Here is an 18,434-nt window from a genome sequence, read left to right as displayed (position 1 = left end):
GAGAAGAGCAGGATAACACTGCAAGAAGCAAAAGGGGAAAAGCACAGCAAGCAGAGCAAGTGGCCCAAAACAGGCTGGTGTGGGGCTGAGATCTTACTGCATTCATTCAGCCCTGCCAGACCTGCCTAACCCAGAAATAAAAGGCTGGGGAAGAAGCTTCACATTATTCACTCTGAGGTGAACAAAAAAACCTACATTGCCTTCTTCAGGTCATCCCTCACTGGGAAATCTCTGCAGTGGCCAAACCTGGCCACACCAGCCTCTGCTGCTGCTCTGGGAGGGATTCCCTTTGCACAGGTACTAACTGCACCACGGGGCCCCAGGAGAGCCCAGGGAAAGCCAGCTCTGCTCTAAGATCACTACCTCAAATAACTACAGAAAGCAGCAAATATTACCTTATTTCATGGAAAATCTGATAGAGAAAACCTTAGAGAAACAGACCAGGGGTCACACCCTGATAACCAGCATATTCTTTAGCAAGTCTATTTGAGAAATCTTAAGATGAAGATATGAAAGTTGAATAAGAAAAGGAAGCAAGGAAACATTTTTCTCTGAAAAGTGATGGAGTATCTCTAAAACGTAATCTTGATGGGGTTAGCACAGGTGTCAGGAGTAAAAAAGTACAAGTTCCAGTGAGGTCTGGCCCAGTGCTTCAGGGGCAGTGAGAAAAGAGACCATGCCAAAAAAAAAACCCTGGATCTGAAAAGGAAACACCAACAGGAACTGGTCCTGGAAGCCACAAGCCAATGTCTCAGAAGCAAAGTCTCAGACAAGGAACTCTGCTTTGAAAAACCTTGGTGTGTTCTCCTCTCTCTGTAAAACTCTTCTGTTAAAGAGCCAAGAGACTCTGAACTCCCTTTGTTAAAGCAGAGCATTGAAAAACCACAGGACATTTGGACTAAAAGTCTAAAGACATCAGAACTTCTTAGAGAGAAGTAACACAGCAAAGCATCTTCAGATACAAGCACCCCTGCACCCCAGAGCTCCCTTTGCTGTGCTGTGGCTGTGTCCATGTCCATGGCAGCAGGATCCCCAGCACTCAGGAACCTCAGCACTCACTCACACTCACTCAGAATGCCCAGCACTCATTCAGAGCCCCCAGAACTCACTCACACTCACTCAGGATCCCCAGCACTCACTGACACTCACTCAGGATGCCCAACACTCACTGATACTCTATCAGAATGCTCATTACCCACTCACACTTACTCAGGATCCCCAGCACTCACTCACACTCACTCAGGATCCCCAGCACTCACTCACACTCACTCAGGATCCCCAGCACACACTGATACTCACTCAGGATGCCCAGCACACACTGATACTCACTCAGGATGCCCAGCACACACTCAGGATCCCCAGCACACACTGATACTCACTCAGGATGCCCAGCACTCACTGATACTCTATCAGAATGCTCATTACCCACTCACACTTACTCAGGATCCCCAGCACTCACTCAGAATCCCCAGCACTCACTCACACTCACTCAGGATGCCCAGCACACACTGATACTCACTCAGGATGCCCAGCACACACTCAGGATCCCCAGCACACACTGATACTCACTCAGGATGCCCAGCACTCACTCAGGATCCCCAGCACACACTGATACTCACTCAAAATGCCCAGCACTCACACACACCCAGGACCTCCAGCACTCACTCAGGATCCCAGCACCCACCCAGGACCCCCAGCTCTCACCCAGGACACTCAGCTCTCACTCAGGACCCCCTGCACTCAACTCAGGACCCCCAGCTCTCACTCAGGACCCCCAGCACCCACCCAGGACCCCCATCTCTCACCCAGGACCCCCAGCACCCACCCAGGACCCCCACGGCCCCCACTCACGCCGAGAAGGTCCTGGTGCGGCGGGTGGGCAGGGGGCTGGGGATCAGGTAGCCCCTCATGGGCGAGGGCGAGCGCTCCCGCGGCCGGCGGCTCTCGGGCAGGTGCAGCGAGCCGGGCGAGGGCGGCGAGGCGGGGCACTGCGAGGAGGAGGAGGAGGGCTCAGAGGACATCCCCGAGGCCTGAGAGGAGCCTGCAGGGAGGGAGAGAGCAGATTTAGCCCGAATGGGAATTGTCATAAAAGTCCCCGGGACTCGCAGAGCTGATTTTGTAAGAGCGTGAGTCACTTCCTGCAGACGAACACACGGACACGCTCCCACCAGCAGCTCTGTATCGGCGAGCTCCTGGTTTGTACACTTTATTTATTTGTAAATGTCACAGTTTTGTCAGCTGTGCGAGGAAGCTCCACTGCAAACAGATTACTCCACAGCTGATGGGTTTGCTCACTCCAGCCTCACTCACAGGCTCTGGAGGCTGAGCCCAGCTCTTGGTCCTGGTGTGCCCCACACACCTCCCAGGCGGATGGGCTGTGACCACAGGCAGCACAGAGCAGCTCCTGCGCTGCTCACACACACACATTGCAAGAAAAAAGCCCTCGAAGAAGAAATGCTGAGATGAAGCTGCACCTCCACTGCTGCAGGTTGGTTTTGCTGTGTGATCACCACAATGACTCTGCTGCTGCTGCTCACTTATTAACACAGCTCTGTCAGCTCTTAACACCTTCAGCTTGGCTGTGAGAGGAGAATCAGAGCAGAGCTCCTTAATTCCAGGCTGGGCCAGCTGATTTACTCTGCCTGGGGCAGGAGCACAGCCCAAGCTGGGGTTCAGTGGCACTGGGGACATCTGGCAGAGCCAGCAATCCCCTTTGGAGCTCTGAGTCTGCCACAACCTCCCAGCTAGGAGGATAACAGTCCACATCATCTCCATTCAGACCCTCAGCAGCCTCAGGTTTGCTCTTGTTCAGGTCCTGCAGCAGAGGAGGGAGAAGATCCCTTCCCAGCACACCAACAGCAATGCATCTTATCACACAACAAGCAGAACTCCATGCAAAGAACAGGATCAGAAACAGCAGCACTTCCACTCACACAAGTGCATGGCTTAGAGCAGCAGTGTGGAAATAAGAGGAAATAATCGGCACTGCTCTGATATTACTATGCAAGTCCCCATCCACACCAAAAGGGGAAGGTGATGTGCAAAAATAACCAATAACCCACAACAGTCTTACTTAAGAAGACTAAAAATATCTGATTATCTGGGTGAGTTAGCAAAAAATGTGGCGATCTGAGTCAAGAAAATATCATGAAGGCAAGAAAAGCTGCCTTTAAGGCCAATAGTTTAATTGAACTGAAATCTCTCATATCCATTATACACCCTCCTCTTGACACCCACACTCCCCAGCCCATGAATTATGGAGTGGATCCCTCACATGACATTTGAGAGATGCAGCCTTCTTGTCAATGACAAATCCATATTATTTCTTCCTGAAAATAAAGACTAAAATTAAAAAGGCTTCTTAAGAATGAAGTCACCAGGGAACAAAGGCTTTTGTCTTTAATTGCTCAGGGTGCTCAGGAGATAGAAGTGAATAGTCAGTCATACTCCCTCCTCTACCAGCTTGAGCTTTCCTCACTGTTCTCAAGAACAGCTCAGCTGAGGACAAAACCCCAGCTTTGGGGATGGCATTTCAAATATGGATGGTATCTGTCACCCATGAGCTAATGCCCTGCCCAGTGTCACAGAACAGTGCCCAGCTCAGACCAAGACGATAACAACAAAGGGTTGGATTTTCCAGACTTCCTCCTTCTCAAAACAGACTTGCTGTACTGGCTGGTACAGAGGAAGCCTCAATTTACTAAAGACCTCTCCTTTGGACTGCTTGCTTTCAAGGAATGTGTTTAACACAGCAGAACCATAGCCCTAGTAAGTCACAGGAAAAATCAGAGCAAACAATTAAAACCTCATTCTGATAACTCAGCACACACAGGCTGTTTGGCCTCTGCAAAGTGAAAATGCAGCTTTCAGAATCACATGCTTTCTCTCCTCATCTAAATATAAACCACTTGTCAGGTGACAAGCAGAATGCAGAGTATTCACCCATCTACTGCAATACAACCACAGAGTTCTTCCTGTCCCCCTCCTCAAACAAGGCTAGAGAGGCAGGAGAATTTTCCCTCCTTTCTTTAAAACACAGATGAACCACAAAAATATTTACAAATTAAAAAGACTAAATTGAGTTAGAAGTGTGCTACCACATGCTATTGTTCCCATTTATGTTATTGTGGTGCCCTCTGCTCCATAAACACAAAATAAAGCAGTGGTGTAGAACATTCAGTACCATTTCACAAACACCCTTTTTGTTCTCTGCCCACGGCAAAGGCAGGTGAATAGGCTGGACTCTCATCACTTCTATTGAATGAGCCCTGCATTGTGCTCAGAGCTGGGTGAGAGCTGGCCCAGACATGGAGCTGGCCCAAACACACAGCTGGAGGCAGCCAGGCAGGCACACCTGATTCACTCCCAGCACAGCACAGGGATGCTGTCCCCAGTCTGTATGGATGCTATGATGCATCACTGACTCATCCCAGCCTCTTGGGCTTCTCTGACAGTTGCAAAAATCAGCCCCAGTGAGAAGGATTGGAGCCTGAAGGACCAAGTTTCACCATGTGTGCACAGCAGCACATGGTAAATGTCACAGCTCCTGCCTCCCACCACCCTCAGCAGAAGATCAGCTCATCTGGACCTTTACAAAGACCAAGGTGCAGCTGGGCTGCTTCAGTTCTTGCTGGTTGGCCACTTGTTGACGGTGCTCAGGCAGGGATTAGCTCATTTCCCTTAGCAGCCCTCCTGCAGGAGCAGACACTCCCCCCAGGGCAGCTGCAGACACTCGGAGGCTGGGCAGTGTTGACACAGGAAGCCTTCAGCAAAAACTCAAAACAAAACAAAACCCACACCCTGGCCCTCTCAGCCACCTCCTCACAAATGCTTTGTCTTCCTAAAGCAGCTACCAGCAGCCTTCAGAGATGTTTTCCAGATGTTATGCTGGTTCTGAACTGACTCCCTGTAAATCAAGAATCACCCCCAGGATGTGGATGGCTGCTACCAGCCCTTCCTCAGCACCCACTGATTCCTTCCTCTCTTTTTGACTCTGACTAGCTGAACAAACCCACTCTCCTGAATCTCTCAGAAGCCCCCTACATCACCCAGCCCACTTCCATCAGGTTTTCCCCTGTCCCTCCAGCCCATTCTCCTCTCTCTTGGCCATGGCAAGGGCAGCATCCCTGGGTACCAACCCCAGGCAGCCACCCCGAGCTGCCAGGAGCATCCATCCATCCATCCATCCATCCATCCATCCATCCATCCATCCCCCTGCACCTCCTGAAGGCAGCCAGCACTGCAGAAAGCAGCAGTGTGAGATCCCAGCCAGGCCAGAGAGCAGCACAGCACAGACAGGATCTCTGTGCTGCCTGAGCCAGCAAAACGTGCCTGCAGGGATTTACAGAATGAATGCAGCATGACGTACCCTGCTGACGTCTGCAGCTCTTCAGGAAACTCCAGCCACGTGCCACATCACCCTGAAATCTCCCCATATTTCAACATGCATCATTTATCTTTCTCCAATGTGAGTTTAAAAAAAAATGTTTATGTTTAGGAATGCACTGTACTGGAATATAAATAAAATTAATTATAGTAGCATCATGGAAACAATAGATTAATTTAACATTTCAAGGCAAAACTATCTTATTTTTTTACCATACTTTTTTTAGAAAAATTGGCCAATGTGTGCAGAAAGAGACCCTAAAATGTCATCTGTAACAAGTGTTACAAAGCACCTGTAGCAAGTGAACTACAAAGAGCACAATACATGCAGGAGAAATTTCTGAAATTCTCCATGAAAAATAACTTTAAAAGCTATTGAAGTAATAAGGTTGGGGGTATATAAATGCCATCATAATTTCTCTATATATCTATATATCCTATTTCTCATAAAGTCTGCCCCATAGGAATACCCTAAAAATAGCAGGCTTGGGGAAGTTATCCTTTCTGATGAGCACAACACTATCACAGAAATCTTGTCTGACTTTTAATTAGTGTAAATGCCTGGGGATGGCAGGGTGACAGAGCCCATGAAATCTCTCTATCTATGAATGGTTTCTCTTTCACATCACAGACTGCAACTCCTCCAGTGAGCAGGCACAGAGCTCATCCCCAGGGAATGTTGCTCTGCATCCTTCAGTGTTCCAGCATGGAGAAAATGCTCTTTCTGACCTCCTAAGTATAGAAATGGCCCTGTGTGGAGGAGCTGCCTTCAGATGGTACCACAGTGATCCGTGAGCAGGACAGCACTGCCAACATTTGCCTGGAAAACAGGATTTTTCTCAAAGACAGAACAAAGCTCCCCAAGAGCAGCTGCTTTCAGATGCAGGTTCTGCAAGTTCTCTTTCCTTTCAATCTCTGAAAGGAATCTGAAAAGTATGTCTAAAAGACAGCTGAAAATCTGTTTGTTTTCTGGGCTTTTCCTGGATTTAGAAACAACACCATAAACTCCTCTTACTTTTATCTTTTAATTTTCATTTTCAAACATCCTGGCGTCCAGATGTATTCTGTACATTTATTTCCTTCTCTAAGGAAGCTGTGCAGACAAACCCCTCACCTGCTCTTCTGCTGACACCTGGAAAACCTCTCAGCAAGAAAATCCACAGCCCCTTGCTCCCATCTACTGAGAGAGTAAAGGCACCAGGAGTCCCTGCTCCCTCTCTGAGGTGCCTGAGCACCTGCCTGGAGCCCTTTCCAAAGCCCTTCCTGGCAGAGCAGGAGCCCAGCAGGGTGAGCCTCCCAGCACTGCCCTGCACCACAGAGTGAAGCCCTTACAAAACACAGTTATGAAACTCTGAGCTTCCCCTTGCAGCTCAGACTGCATGACTAACTCCCCACAATCAACCCTGCTAGCTCAATCAGCACTGAAACTCAGAGGAGTTGCAACACGTGTGTGACATGTCACAGAGGATGATGGTGTAAACATGGGGCTCTTGGAGGCTGCAGAGGAGTGCCCACACACTGCAGGGATTTGTCTGTTAGTGGAGACCAAGCATTGCCCAACCATGTCCTGTTAAAGCCTAATTGTAAGGTAAACAAAATTCCTATAGCTTGTTTCAGCATACAAATTAATTTGGATTGAAAGAGGGTTTAGTTTACAAACAGCAGCAGCAATTTCCATCAATCTCAGCACTGAGCACTTTGTCCCCAGATGCTGGGGGTGCCCTTCTGCTCCTGCAGTGAGCAGAGTCTGTGTCTGAAGGAATTGCTGTCTGGGCAGCACAAGCCCACCCTGCACAGCAGAGACCACTGAGAGGGAATTCAGTCATTAGCAGCCTATACAGCACTTTGATAGAGATGAGGACTTCCTGCAGTCCATATTTTCCACTGTTCATGACAGCTGATAGGTGCACTTGAAAAACAAAAAAAATGTTTGGGTGAAGGAACTGAGTGGTTAGTCAGGTCAAATACTTGTTTCAGCTGGTTTAGGATTATACTGAAGGATATATGGTGATACCCTGTGGCTCATTTTATCAAAAACACAGAGGAACCAGGATCCTCTCTCACAGAAATCTAGTATTTGCCATGATTGGTGATTCACAAACTTGTTCCTCCAGACTGCCTGGAGCAGAGCTAGCCAGGTCCCCCACAGGTGAGGAGGCTGTAACCAGGTGTGCTGTCAGCTGCCATGGGGACAGCAGGCACCAGGGCTTGCTCAGTGTGCACAACCACATGGGAAGGACCAGGTGCCCTCCTGCCTCTTGTGAAAAAGTGCTTCAGTGGCAGCAGAACACTCCAGCAGCCAGTGGTGAGGTAACTTCCTCAGGACAGGGCTGGGAATGGCAGGGAGCTGTCCCAAAACCAGCACACCTTCCCTCACACTCTCTCACAGCAGTCCAAGCCTTCAATTTGCTCATAAAACCTCACCTACCCAACTCCTTTTGTTTAAAAACAGACTGCAAGAGTGGAACACTCTCTGAGTTTCCCTGAAACTGCAAGCCTGGACAGGCAGTGACGGGTTCCAGACAAGCACTGGGAGCTCTTCCCAGGCAAGGATGAAGATGATGGTTGAAGATGATGGTGGTAATTTGGTGCAAGTGTTGCCCAGTGACTTCAGTTGCTGTGCACTTGTAGGGGGGTTCTCACCTGGGCAGGACACCACACCTGTCACCAACCAGGCAGGTGGATGGGCTCTCACACCTATCCCTGTGCAGCACATCCAGAGGCACAGAGCCAGCACCAGCCTGGGCTGAGGTACCCAGCATCCTGCCTTGCATTTAGTCTGCCAGCTGCTTTCTGTGTGAGCTGCCAGCTCCTGTGGCAGCAGGGACACTGTGGATGAAGCAGAATCCCTTTCAGGGCCTCCCTGGAAAATCGTCCCTTGGATAAGAAATTGCTTCCTTACAGTGACTCATGCTAGAAATATCTCACCCCCTCTGTAGACCCCTGCATTATCTTTTAGTGCTCTAACTGACCCTTTTCTTCCTATAAATAATTGTTACTTTCACCTAAAACCTTTAAGTAGTTGGATAGTTTTTCAGTCTTTAATATTATTGGTCCATTTTCTAAGGCACCCAACCCTATAAAAACCCCTTTGATATTCTGTGTACTCAGACTGCTGCTGGACTCTTTCATGGACAGAAATAAAGTTGCCTGCAGAACCTCTGTGCAGCTTTCCCAGAATCTCTTAGCTGGCTGAGAAGGTGCTGCAAGCAGAAGATGATCTCACAAAAGAGCTGATAGCCTGAGCTTTAGGCATTGCTCGTATCTTGTGGCTGAAGTCTGCCTGAAGCAGCCAGGAGAAGCTGTTCCACCTGGGCTTGTTGTGGCAGCCTGGGGCAAAACCCAAGCCCCAGCAGCAGGGACACCCTGGCCCTGCACTGCCCAGCTGCTCCCAAAGCCACTGCCAGTGCCAGGACCTGAGCAGAAACACAGACCCCAGCTCCCAAAACCCAGCTCTAATCCAGTCCAATCCAACCCAATCCAACCCAATCCAACACAATCCAACCCAATCCAACCCCATCCAACCCAACCCAACATAATCCAACCCAACCCAATCCAGCACAACCCAACCCAATCCAATCCAACCCAACCCAATCCAGCACAACCCAACCCAATCCAATACAACCCAACCCAACCCAACACAACCCAATCCAACACAACCCAACACAACCCAACACAACTCAACACAACCCAATCCAATCCAATACAACCCAACACAACCCAATCCAACACAACCCAATCCAACACAACCCAATCCAATCCAACCCAACCCAACCCAATCCAGTCCAACCCAACCCAATCCAATACAACCCAACCCAACACAACCCAATCCAACACAATCCAACACAACCCAACACAACCCAACACAACCCAATCCAATCCAACCCAATCCAACATAACCCAATCCAGTCCCATCCCTGCAGCCAAGGACACAACAGGTCACCTCCAGGAGCAAGTGTCCCCAGCCTTCACACAGCTGGGATAAGGGTACAGGGAAGTATGAAGGGAGATCACAAAGGACCCTTGCAGTAAAACTGGGGAGCATCAGAATGACTTTTTTTGATCCAGCACTGATAGCCAGGTATGGCTGCTAGGTCAGAGTTAAATATGAGTGCACAGTGCTCTCTCAACACCTTTCCTGCATTCCCATTTAAAAAAATGGCAAACTAAAGGTTACATAGTATATTTAATTACCTCCTATAAGATTTTTCAGGCCCTTCCTGAGTTCATATAATCTTTTAACCTCTGCAGGATCTTGTGGCAAGGAGTCCCAAAGCTTAAGTGTCTATGAAAAAGAACCTCCACTCCTTTTAGTGGACAGTGAGGAGAGGCCCTTTCTACAGGGAAATTAAGAAAGGACAGTGAGACCAAAAGGAAACAGCAAATTAGAAATTGAGAAGGAAAGGAAAAGGAATATGTAAATAAACAAATGGGAAAAACCATTAGCTTAGAGGAGCACACAAGAAAGGGTGTACAGACTTATTCATAAATCAAACATTAATTTTTTTAACAGAAGTGACATAAGGAGGGTAGAGAGCAGGAAGAGTTACAAGCTGTTTCTGGTGTTCTTGCCCCCTGCCCTCCCTAAAATTTCCAAGTACAAATGAAAAACCTTATGCCCTTTTAAACAAAGCACTCCTCAATTTGTCATTTGAATGGCTGCCAGGCTCTTTCTTAGACAATAAACCCTACTAGTATCAAATATTTCTGAAGATTTGGCTTTGTCAACAAGCTAGCTGGTTTGGGCCAGAAAGCAGATATTATCTCCTCAATGTTTATGGTCCCCAGCACAGAACTCCAGGCTCCTGCTGCCTTCATCACTCCTCCATCAGCCAGGGCTGGGAACTCTGCTCTGGGATAGCAGAGGCAGCACTTCATATGTCTCATCCTAGACTTGTTAACATGCTCAGTCACAGTGAGCTGATGTATTCCCCTGATAAAATACAATATATGGCTGAAAAGGGAACTTTCTGTCCCTTCCAGTGCTTGCTCTGCAGCTTTGGAACCCAGCTCCTCCTTCAGGGCTTTTGCAAGTCTGAAGCTTCCCCTCTGCCATTGCTCCCATGCTGGAGCATCCCCTGTGAATTTATTCCAGGATTTATTTCATTTGGCAGAAAATATTTATACCAAAACATGAAAATCTCTCATGTGTCTTGTGTCTAAGCACCTTAAGGCTCATCTACAAGGCAAATGGGTTATACAGTGTCATACTATTATAAAGAAGTTATACATATGTAAATCCCTACAGACTTTTCAAAAGTTCTCCCCTTTTCAGCCTCCTCTCCCATCACAAAACTTCAGGCACAACTGTGGTTAAGTTTTTTCATGTGCAACTTTGAGCCTTTTAAGGCTACTGAAATCCCCTGAAATATTTATGTGGCTCAAGTGTTACTCAGAACAATTAGTTCACTGTGTTTCCTCCCTAATCAACATTTTCAATAGGGGAAAACAGTTCACATTACAGAGATCTATAACCATGGAAATTTATGAGGCATAAATGTATTGGCAAAGAAAAAAAATAAATCCTCTGAGGGTATTTCATCTGCCAGCATTCCAGCAAGATGCAGCTGGCAGGGTACAAAGTCAAAAAACACCCCAAAAATAACTTGATCCTCACACCAGTTCTGTGAGACACCCAGAGACCCCAGATGCCCTTTGGGACAGGCCAGGCTCTGCTTTCTGGTTACCCCAATGCACAATCTCACTGCCTGGCACTCTCTGTGCATATTTTTAAGCATGCCAGGCTAGTAACTTGAGTCTGTTTCAAGTAGATCACTCAGAAATCAATTAAACTAAAGGTATGTGACAGAGACAGAATCATGAACCTACATCTGTGGCAATTAATGACCAAAAGATATAAAATTGACTGAAATAATTTAAGAAACAGAAAATGCTCTGCATCTGATGGGATAATAGACTTAAATTCTAATGGAGAAATTTAAAAAAAAAATTACATATATATTTTTAAAGATTACTGGCCCACTTAACAATTGCATTTCTGTTTTTTCTTCTCTCCATTACCATCCCTCAACACAATTTCCAATACATCCCTCCCTGCTGTACACAGATTTGTGTTTGTGACCCTGAGACCCCTCTCAGTGTCCTCATGCTCCAGCAGGAGGCAAGTCCTCCATCAACACCATTAGTCAAACTGATGGTTATCTCTTAATTCTCAAGCTGAAATTGCCTTAATATGTTTAACTGGTGCCTGTAGGGTAAGAACTACATAAATAATGTGTTGCACAGGTTTGGCTTTTCTTACAGAACCAAACAACTTGTGGAACAGAGAATATGTAAGCAAGCATAGATAACCAAACTCCTTGTCCAAACAGAAAATGTTGTATTTTACCTTACAGACCTGCTCAATGCTGGCATCCCCACTGCCAGCTGCTGCTTTACAGAGGTCTGGGTGATTTATTTCACTGACAGGCAGTTCTACAAGTGCAGTCAGAGCTGGGATGCATCCAGAGCACAGCCCACAGCCTACAGGGACACCAGCCACCCCAAAAACCACCCCAAACCCCCTGGCTGCTACATCTGTACAAACCCTCCATCACATCCTCCCATAAGGCAGCTTGGAAAACACCACTGGTGATGCACTTTAAACTTCTAGGAAAAAAGTTATTCCTGAGTCTCAAAAATGCTCACAGTACCCCTGGTCCAGCCAGCCTACACAGGCAACACATGGTTCAGGCCAGCTAGTGAGGAAATGGACCTGTGGGGAGAGAGACTGCCCTCCCTGATTATCATGTGTGCACAAACCAGTCTTTCTGGCTCAGCACATCCCAGCCACCCTGTGCTCACAGCCAGTCAAATGCAGGAGGAGTCACTGTGTGCTGCAAAACCACAGTGCCAGCACGGGCACGTGTACAGGGCAACATTTCTGCCCCTGACACATCAACAAAACCATTCACTGTGCTGTGACTTCCAGAGCCACGGCCCCAGCCTGTGCTGAGCACACAGAGCTGTCCAGAACCACAGGCTCTGCTTGTGGCTGCTCTGTGAGTGCTCAAAAGCCAGCACAGGGCACAGCAAGGGAACAGGCAGCTCAAGACTTTCAGGCAAGGTAAAAATCAAATGTTAGAGTTGAAAAAAAAAAAACAGGCAAGTCTTGAGGCATGCAAGTTTTTCAGGTATAAAACTAAGCCTCCATATAGAAGCACGTGTTTAATAGAAAATTGTACTGAGTGTGTGTTAGAGCAATCACTACCTCCAAAAACTGCATCTATTCAAGTGCAATCACAGAGGGGATGGGACACACAAGCAGAGCAAACACTGCAGACAGGAACAGCACTGAGCCTTTATCAAAGATTGTTTTGATTCAATTTACCTGTTTAGCCACATGCTAATAGCTCCATGACCTTATGAAGCTGGGCCAGGCCCACTCCCAAGAGAGATTTGAGAAAAACAAAGACAGGGATATGTTTAACAGTGCCTTTGTTATTTTTATGTAGAGCAATATTTTGTGTGAAACCCGGTGTTGCACAGCTAAGAATCCTCAGGGTGTGCCTGCCCCAGGAACAAGCCCCAAGTCCAGAACAAGTCATGCCATGGTACTGCACACCTTGTGGGTTCACCCAGCTCCTGGTGGCCAGCAGACCCCAGACTGAGAGAGATCCTCCTCAGCATCCATGCCAGGCAATGCAGCCACAATAAAATGTTTAAGAACAAATCTGATTAGAATCCCAGACCTCAGCTGTACCTGTCTGGTGGGTGTCCAGCAAAACCACTTTTGTCCCCATGAGGCTTTGTAAGTGCTGAGACAGCTCTGTCCTACCTTTGTTTCTTATTTTATTCCTCTGGGATGTTTTTCAGGTGAGGTTTGTCTACCTGAAAAGCCTGAGGGATGGAAGTGAGCATGGAAAAAACAGATAGTGGGACAGCAGCACAGTGACATCAGGATATTGGGATGCTGCTGGCAGTGCCTGGGCACCAGCTCTGCCACACTCAGCTTGGACTGGGCTCCAGCACTGAGTCTCTGTCCTGAAGTCACTGCTGCCATGGGTAAAAGACACTGCAGTGTATCCCACATCCCCAGGGACAGAGACCATTTTTGTCTAAGCCTGGTACAGGGAGAAAAGAAAAAAATTAATGTAAAAAAATAATGTATGAGAAAACAGTGGAACTGCACAAATATTTAAATATATTACTTTCTCCTCCTAGTGTTCTAAACATTGGTTATACATTGGAGAATAATTTCTAGGACTAACACAGTTCCCAGGATAGGGAAAAAATACCCTTCTCCACAGAAAAAAAAAAAAAAGAGCATGTTTATTCAGAAACTGAAACCTATGTAAGATTCAAACACCCTTTCTGGAACACCATATAGCACAAAATCCATATTCACTCTATTTACTGTCTCTCCCCTACGAGTAAAATGAAAAACCCACTACTTTAAATAGTTTGAAATAACTTCAAGAACTCCTCCTACAGCCTCCATCACAAAGAGGTTATCACCATATTTAATAGTTCTCATTGCTAGATTTTCTTTGAATATTGGAGAAAATAAAATCAGTCTTCACAGCTGAGTAAATGTTGCCTTTCCTTGCCTAGGTCAGCAGAGCTCCTGTTCTGGACCTGCCCCTGCACAGACAGGCACTGCCTTGATGAGCTGAGGAGATCCAAATAATGTACTTAATGTGTATTTACACTGCAGTAACAGGTATAAATTTTGTAAACAGGAAATTCTTTGACGACACTTTCTGGCAGTTTCATTTATCCTTTTAAGTAATTGTCAAGAAGTTGCAATCACTACCATGGCTTCCTTCTATCACGTAACTGATTTAACTGAAAACAAGCAAATGCCTTTGACCAGCCTTCTGAAATCATATCAGGAAGGGAAAGCCAGCAGACAACAAGCACTGAGAAGGCAGGAGCTCATAAAGCAACACAGTCCATTTTGCCAGAGGGCCTCCATCAGCCTGACTGGCTGTACAATGTAAACAAACCAAACATTAAACCAGGACTGACATAAAAAGAATATTCCTCCCCCCACTGGGCAGGCAAGATTAAATGTTTATTTCCTGGACATAGTCTACTCTCTGTCTGGGCATTCTCTTAAATAGCAAGTGGCAAAGAATTTGAAACCTTGGGAAAAGCAGTGTTTCTGGAAAACTTTAAAGATGCAGAGTCATGCCTGAAGGAACTCGGTGGGATTCATGGCAGAGAATTCACCATTCCTCCCACCCTGGCCAAAACCAGCACTGAGAGCACAAGGTGAGAACCACATGGGCTGGAAACCTCCTTATCCCAACAGTCCACTGGATAAAGAGTCTTTTGGAAGCAGTCCCACTCCAATTCTCAGCAATTTATGCTTTGGTTTTGCTGCTAGTGATGAAGATCTGCAATTGCAGCAGGCAGTGTGTCTCCAGGGCAGCCTGTCCTCAGCATGATGTGACAAGTGCTTGGCAGGACAGGCCCTTTGCTAGAGCTCTGCCAGCACGGTGTGGAGTTCTGCCCATGCTGGCCATGCTCCTCTGGGCCTCGTGGCTGTGGCACCATCAGCACCCTGGCCAGCCTGGCTTCCCCCCAGCTCCCAGGCACTGCCCAGGAATTTGGCCCAGCCAAAGTCACACCAGCACCAGCTCCCTCCTCGGGATCAGCCTTAGCTCCTAATGCTCCATCCCTTCCCCAGTCATGTGCTGCTCATGGGGCATGGCAAAGGACCAGCAAGGTTTAATATTCCAGAGAAGCCACCAGGTCAAGGTTCTCTGTTTTCCCTGGTCCTGCACAAAGCACTCTGTGATCAGATCAGGCGTGGAGCCATCGGGGTAGGGAACACGTGGTGCACACAGGCGTGCCTGCTTTTTCCAGAGGAAGGTAATAGAGCCCTCCCTAGCAGTTCCCAACCCTTGGGATTTAGCTGCAGGTTGTTTGGCTCTCTCTGTGCCCTCACCCCTCTGCTATCTGGTCACAGCCAGGTTTACCTTCCCAAACCCCAGTGCTGGACAAGGAGTGTGATCACAGGCCACCAGTTATTGCCCAAACAGCTGGGCAAGCACCCAAAGACCAAATTCATAACTGCTGTCCTTGAAACACTCTAGTATTTGAACATCTGTCAAGACCTTGACCCTATCACCAGCTCCTCCCTGAAGAAATACACAATTCAAGACGAGCAGAGCCTAACAAACCATGGATCAAATATTTAATGTTCATATTCTTTAGACTTCTATTCAGTTTCCACATTGCATTAATAATGCAAGAACCTCGATGTGAGTGTCATTACGCCCAAGACAATTGTTATTTTTTAAAGATTTGATAGGTGACTTTATGACATATCTGTCTACATATATATATCTATATATATTCATATTTTAAATAGCCCCCCCCCAAAAAAAGCTGCTGTGCAAACCAATGGCAAATGAAGAGCTAGCAAAGCTGTGAGATCAATCGGCAGGATTGCAGCACCGGAGGAAGCTCAGGCTGCAGCTGGTTTCCCTGAAGCAGGAGGGATTCCAGGCTGAAGTCAGGTCCATTAGTGAGGTCAGGCTCCCGGGCAGCACCCACGCCTCACTCGCCCGAGGCACCCCAGCCAAGCCTGGGCAGATGCGGTTTGACTCACACGGCATTTTACAGCTTCCCTCGGGGGGGCAGACACCAGAAACACCGCTTAGGTGTGCTCCACATGCCCCAAAAATGACAGAAACCAAAGAGTGTCTTCTGCACGGCGCAGAGACAAAGAAAGAACACTTCTGTTCCTCAAGAAGGGGACGGCGCTCCGGGGTGTCACCTCCTGTCGCAGGGGATCCGATCCCACCTCTGCATCTTCTGTGAAAAGGGGAGGGGAAAAGCGAGATCCCGGCAGAAAGTGATCTCGCTGCTGCCTGTTTACAAAGGCAAGAGGCATCTGCTTGTTCTGAGTGAGCGGGGAGCGCTGCCCGGGGCCGGGGCTGTCCCTGCGGACGGGGGCTCATCGCGGCCGCCAGGGCGCGGACAGACAGACAGACACACGGACAGACACACGGACAGTCTGGAAGCGCTGCCTCGCCGCCGAGCGGCACAGCCGGGGCACGGAGCGGAGCGAGCCCCAGGTTTTTATGTTTCCTGCACCCCCAGCCCCCGAGCGAAAGCAGCCGCAATCAGTGCGGCAGGGCAGGAAACAAAGATCGCTGATCTGCCCTGGGAGTTGCCTCAAAAACGAGGAAAAGACACGGCGAGAGAAGGAAGCAGAACAATTGCCTCTGCCCCGCTCAGAGAAAAGGCAAAGCACTTAGTCAGATGAACACTTTCTATATTTCATTTTATCTGGACTGTACTGGGGAGTGACACAACATGCAAACTCAAGTCAGCCGTCTGCACCTTTCTTTACAGTGTTTCAGCTGTTTTGGTTTTTGTTTGTTTGTTTTGATTTTTTTGTTTGGGTATTTTTGTTTTGTTTTGGGTTTTGTTTTGGTTTTTTTTTTTTTTTTTTTTTTTTTTTTTTTTTTTTTTTTTTTGGTTGGTTGGTTTTCCACATCAACCTGTTGCAAAAATCAGGATTTGAGTTTTTAAAACTGTTGTGCAGAAAGAAAAACATTTCATTCCTATTTTTGTTCCTCCTAAAGGCTGCCACCCCTCTGCTGTGCACAGTGCTGTTCCCAGCCTCCTTGCCCCCAAGAGGTGAAAGCTGCCAGCCCCAGGGGAGGGATGTGATCCCCACTCATCCTTCCCCTAGATGCTGGTGGAGTTTACACTTTTCAAGCTGAATTCTTCGCCTTAGTCTCTGCCAGAAACCTCCAGATGAGGGGCAGATTAACCAACAACTCTCAACACAAGACAGAATATTTATCAACCTAGACTTGAACAGTTACAATATCAATGAATGTTGCTAATGCTCATCCCCATTAGTCTTTCCCAAGTTTCAAGCAGTTAGTATCAACCCCTGCCAGATCTACTTCACGCCCAGCAATTTAAAAAGGGCTTTTACAGAAACTTGAGACAAAAAGGTGCAATAAGTAACTTCAGCATTCATCCTAAAGACACCCCAGCCACAATAAAAGAAACCCCAACTCCTTCTGCACCCCACAGCCCACTCAGAGTGAAATGGAAGCAGGAGAAGGATTTATTTACTTCTGTCACTGTCAGGCTTGGCACAGCCTGCTGGTCCTATCACCTAGAAAGAACCCCCCACACCACATTTCCTCCCAGGAACCACATTTGGTGTGGTGCACAAACAGGGCTTGGCAGTTTGTTGTAAGGGAGCTCTACTGGCAGCAGATGCAGTCATGTTCATGGTAGGTTTAACTCCTTAACTGAGTATAAATCCTGCATTCACCCGAAGGACAGCACCACCCAGGAATACACAGTTGCAAGAGAAGACAGAAGGCAGCATTACCTGGCCAACTTCAAATCACTTGCAGATAAACATTTCTGTAAGTAAAGGAGGGGATGGTGCTGGCCAAAATATTTACAACCCTGGGCAAAGCACAGAGGCAGAAGCTCAGGGTGCAGGTGCAGCTGCAGGCAGCAGCAGGTGCCCAGAGCATGGGGACAGAGCAGCAGCACAAGCACACACCTGGTTATGTCACAGTGGGTGTCTCAGCACACTGGGGCCGTGGGACGAGCTCCTGCCTCAGCTCTGCCCCTGCTAAGGGCCACTGGCAGGAAACTGTTTTCTCTCCTTTACACCCCCACGTAGAATGTGAAAATAAACCCATTGTCAGAGAACAGGCTCATCTTTCCTACACTTTCTTTGGCACACACAGCTTTTTTTTTCTGTATACACCCAAAGTCTTCATATGAGTTGTGGCTTTTTTTTAACTTTTTTTTTTAATATATATACGTATGTTAGTTAAGCCTCTTTAGATTTAACGTGATAATAAGATATATTTGTGAAAGCCCAAGCCCTCTGCAGTTACACTCACAGGCCCTGCTATCTTCCATTATTAATAATCAACAGAAGGAAAGAAACTCTGTTTGCCAAACATAAGATAATAATCAGAAAGTAAAGGTTAAGAACAGCAGTCAAAAAACCCCTTTTGACCTCACAAAAATTACGACTAGGAGAGTCATGTCAAAGCAGCCTGAAAGTTTTCTGACACTCTCTAAGAAATCAAATCTTGTACCACAAA

At 47.3% G+C, this 18,434-nt stretch overlaps 1 protein-coding gene across 1 annotated transcript in view; it reads right to left on the bottom strand.

The window, feature by feature from the left end:
• CARHSP1 (calcium regulated heat stable protein 1) overlaps positions 1-17,896 on the bottom strand; it is a 35,038-nt gene extending 17,142 nt beyond the window's left edge. Inside the window, exons 1-2 of the mRNA XM_079320799.1 lie at positions 17,699-17,896; positions 1,852-2,041 (exon numbers count right to left, since the gene is read on the bottom strand). Coding sequence (XP_079176925.1) covers positions 1,852-2,021 — 170 coding nt within the window. The 5' untranslated portion in view covers positions 2,022-2,041; positions 17,699-17,896. The remainder of the gene's footprint in view (positions 1-1,851; positions 2,042-17,698) is intronic.
• Positions 17,897-18,434: the final 538 nt, after the last annotated feature.

The sequence above is a fragment of the Erithacus rubecula genome, assembly GCF_903797595.1.
Source record: "Erithacus rubecula genome assembly, chromosome: 17".
Taxonomy (NCBI): domain Eukaryota; kingdom Metazoa; phylum Chordata; class Aves; order Passeriformes; family Muscicapidae; genus Erithacus; species Erithacus rubecula.
This window is presented reverse-complemented; position numbering and strand designations above follow the sequence as displayed.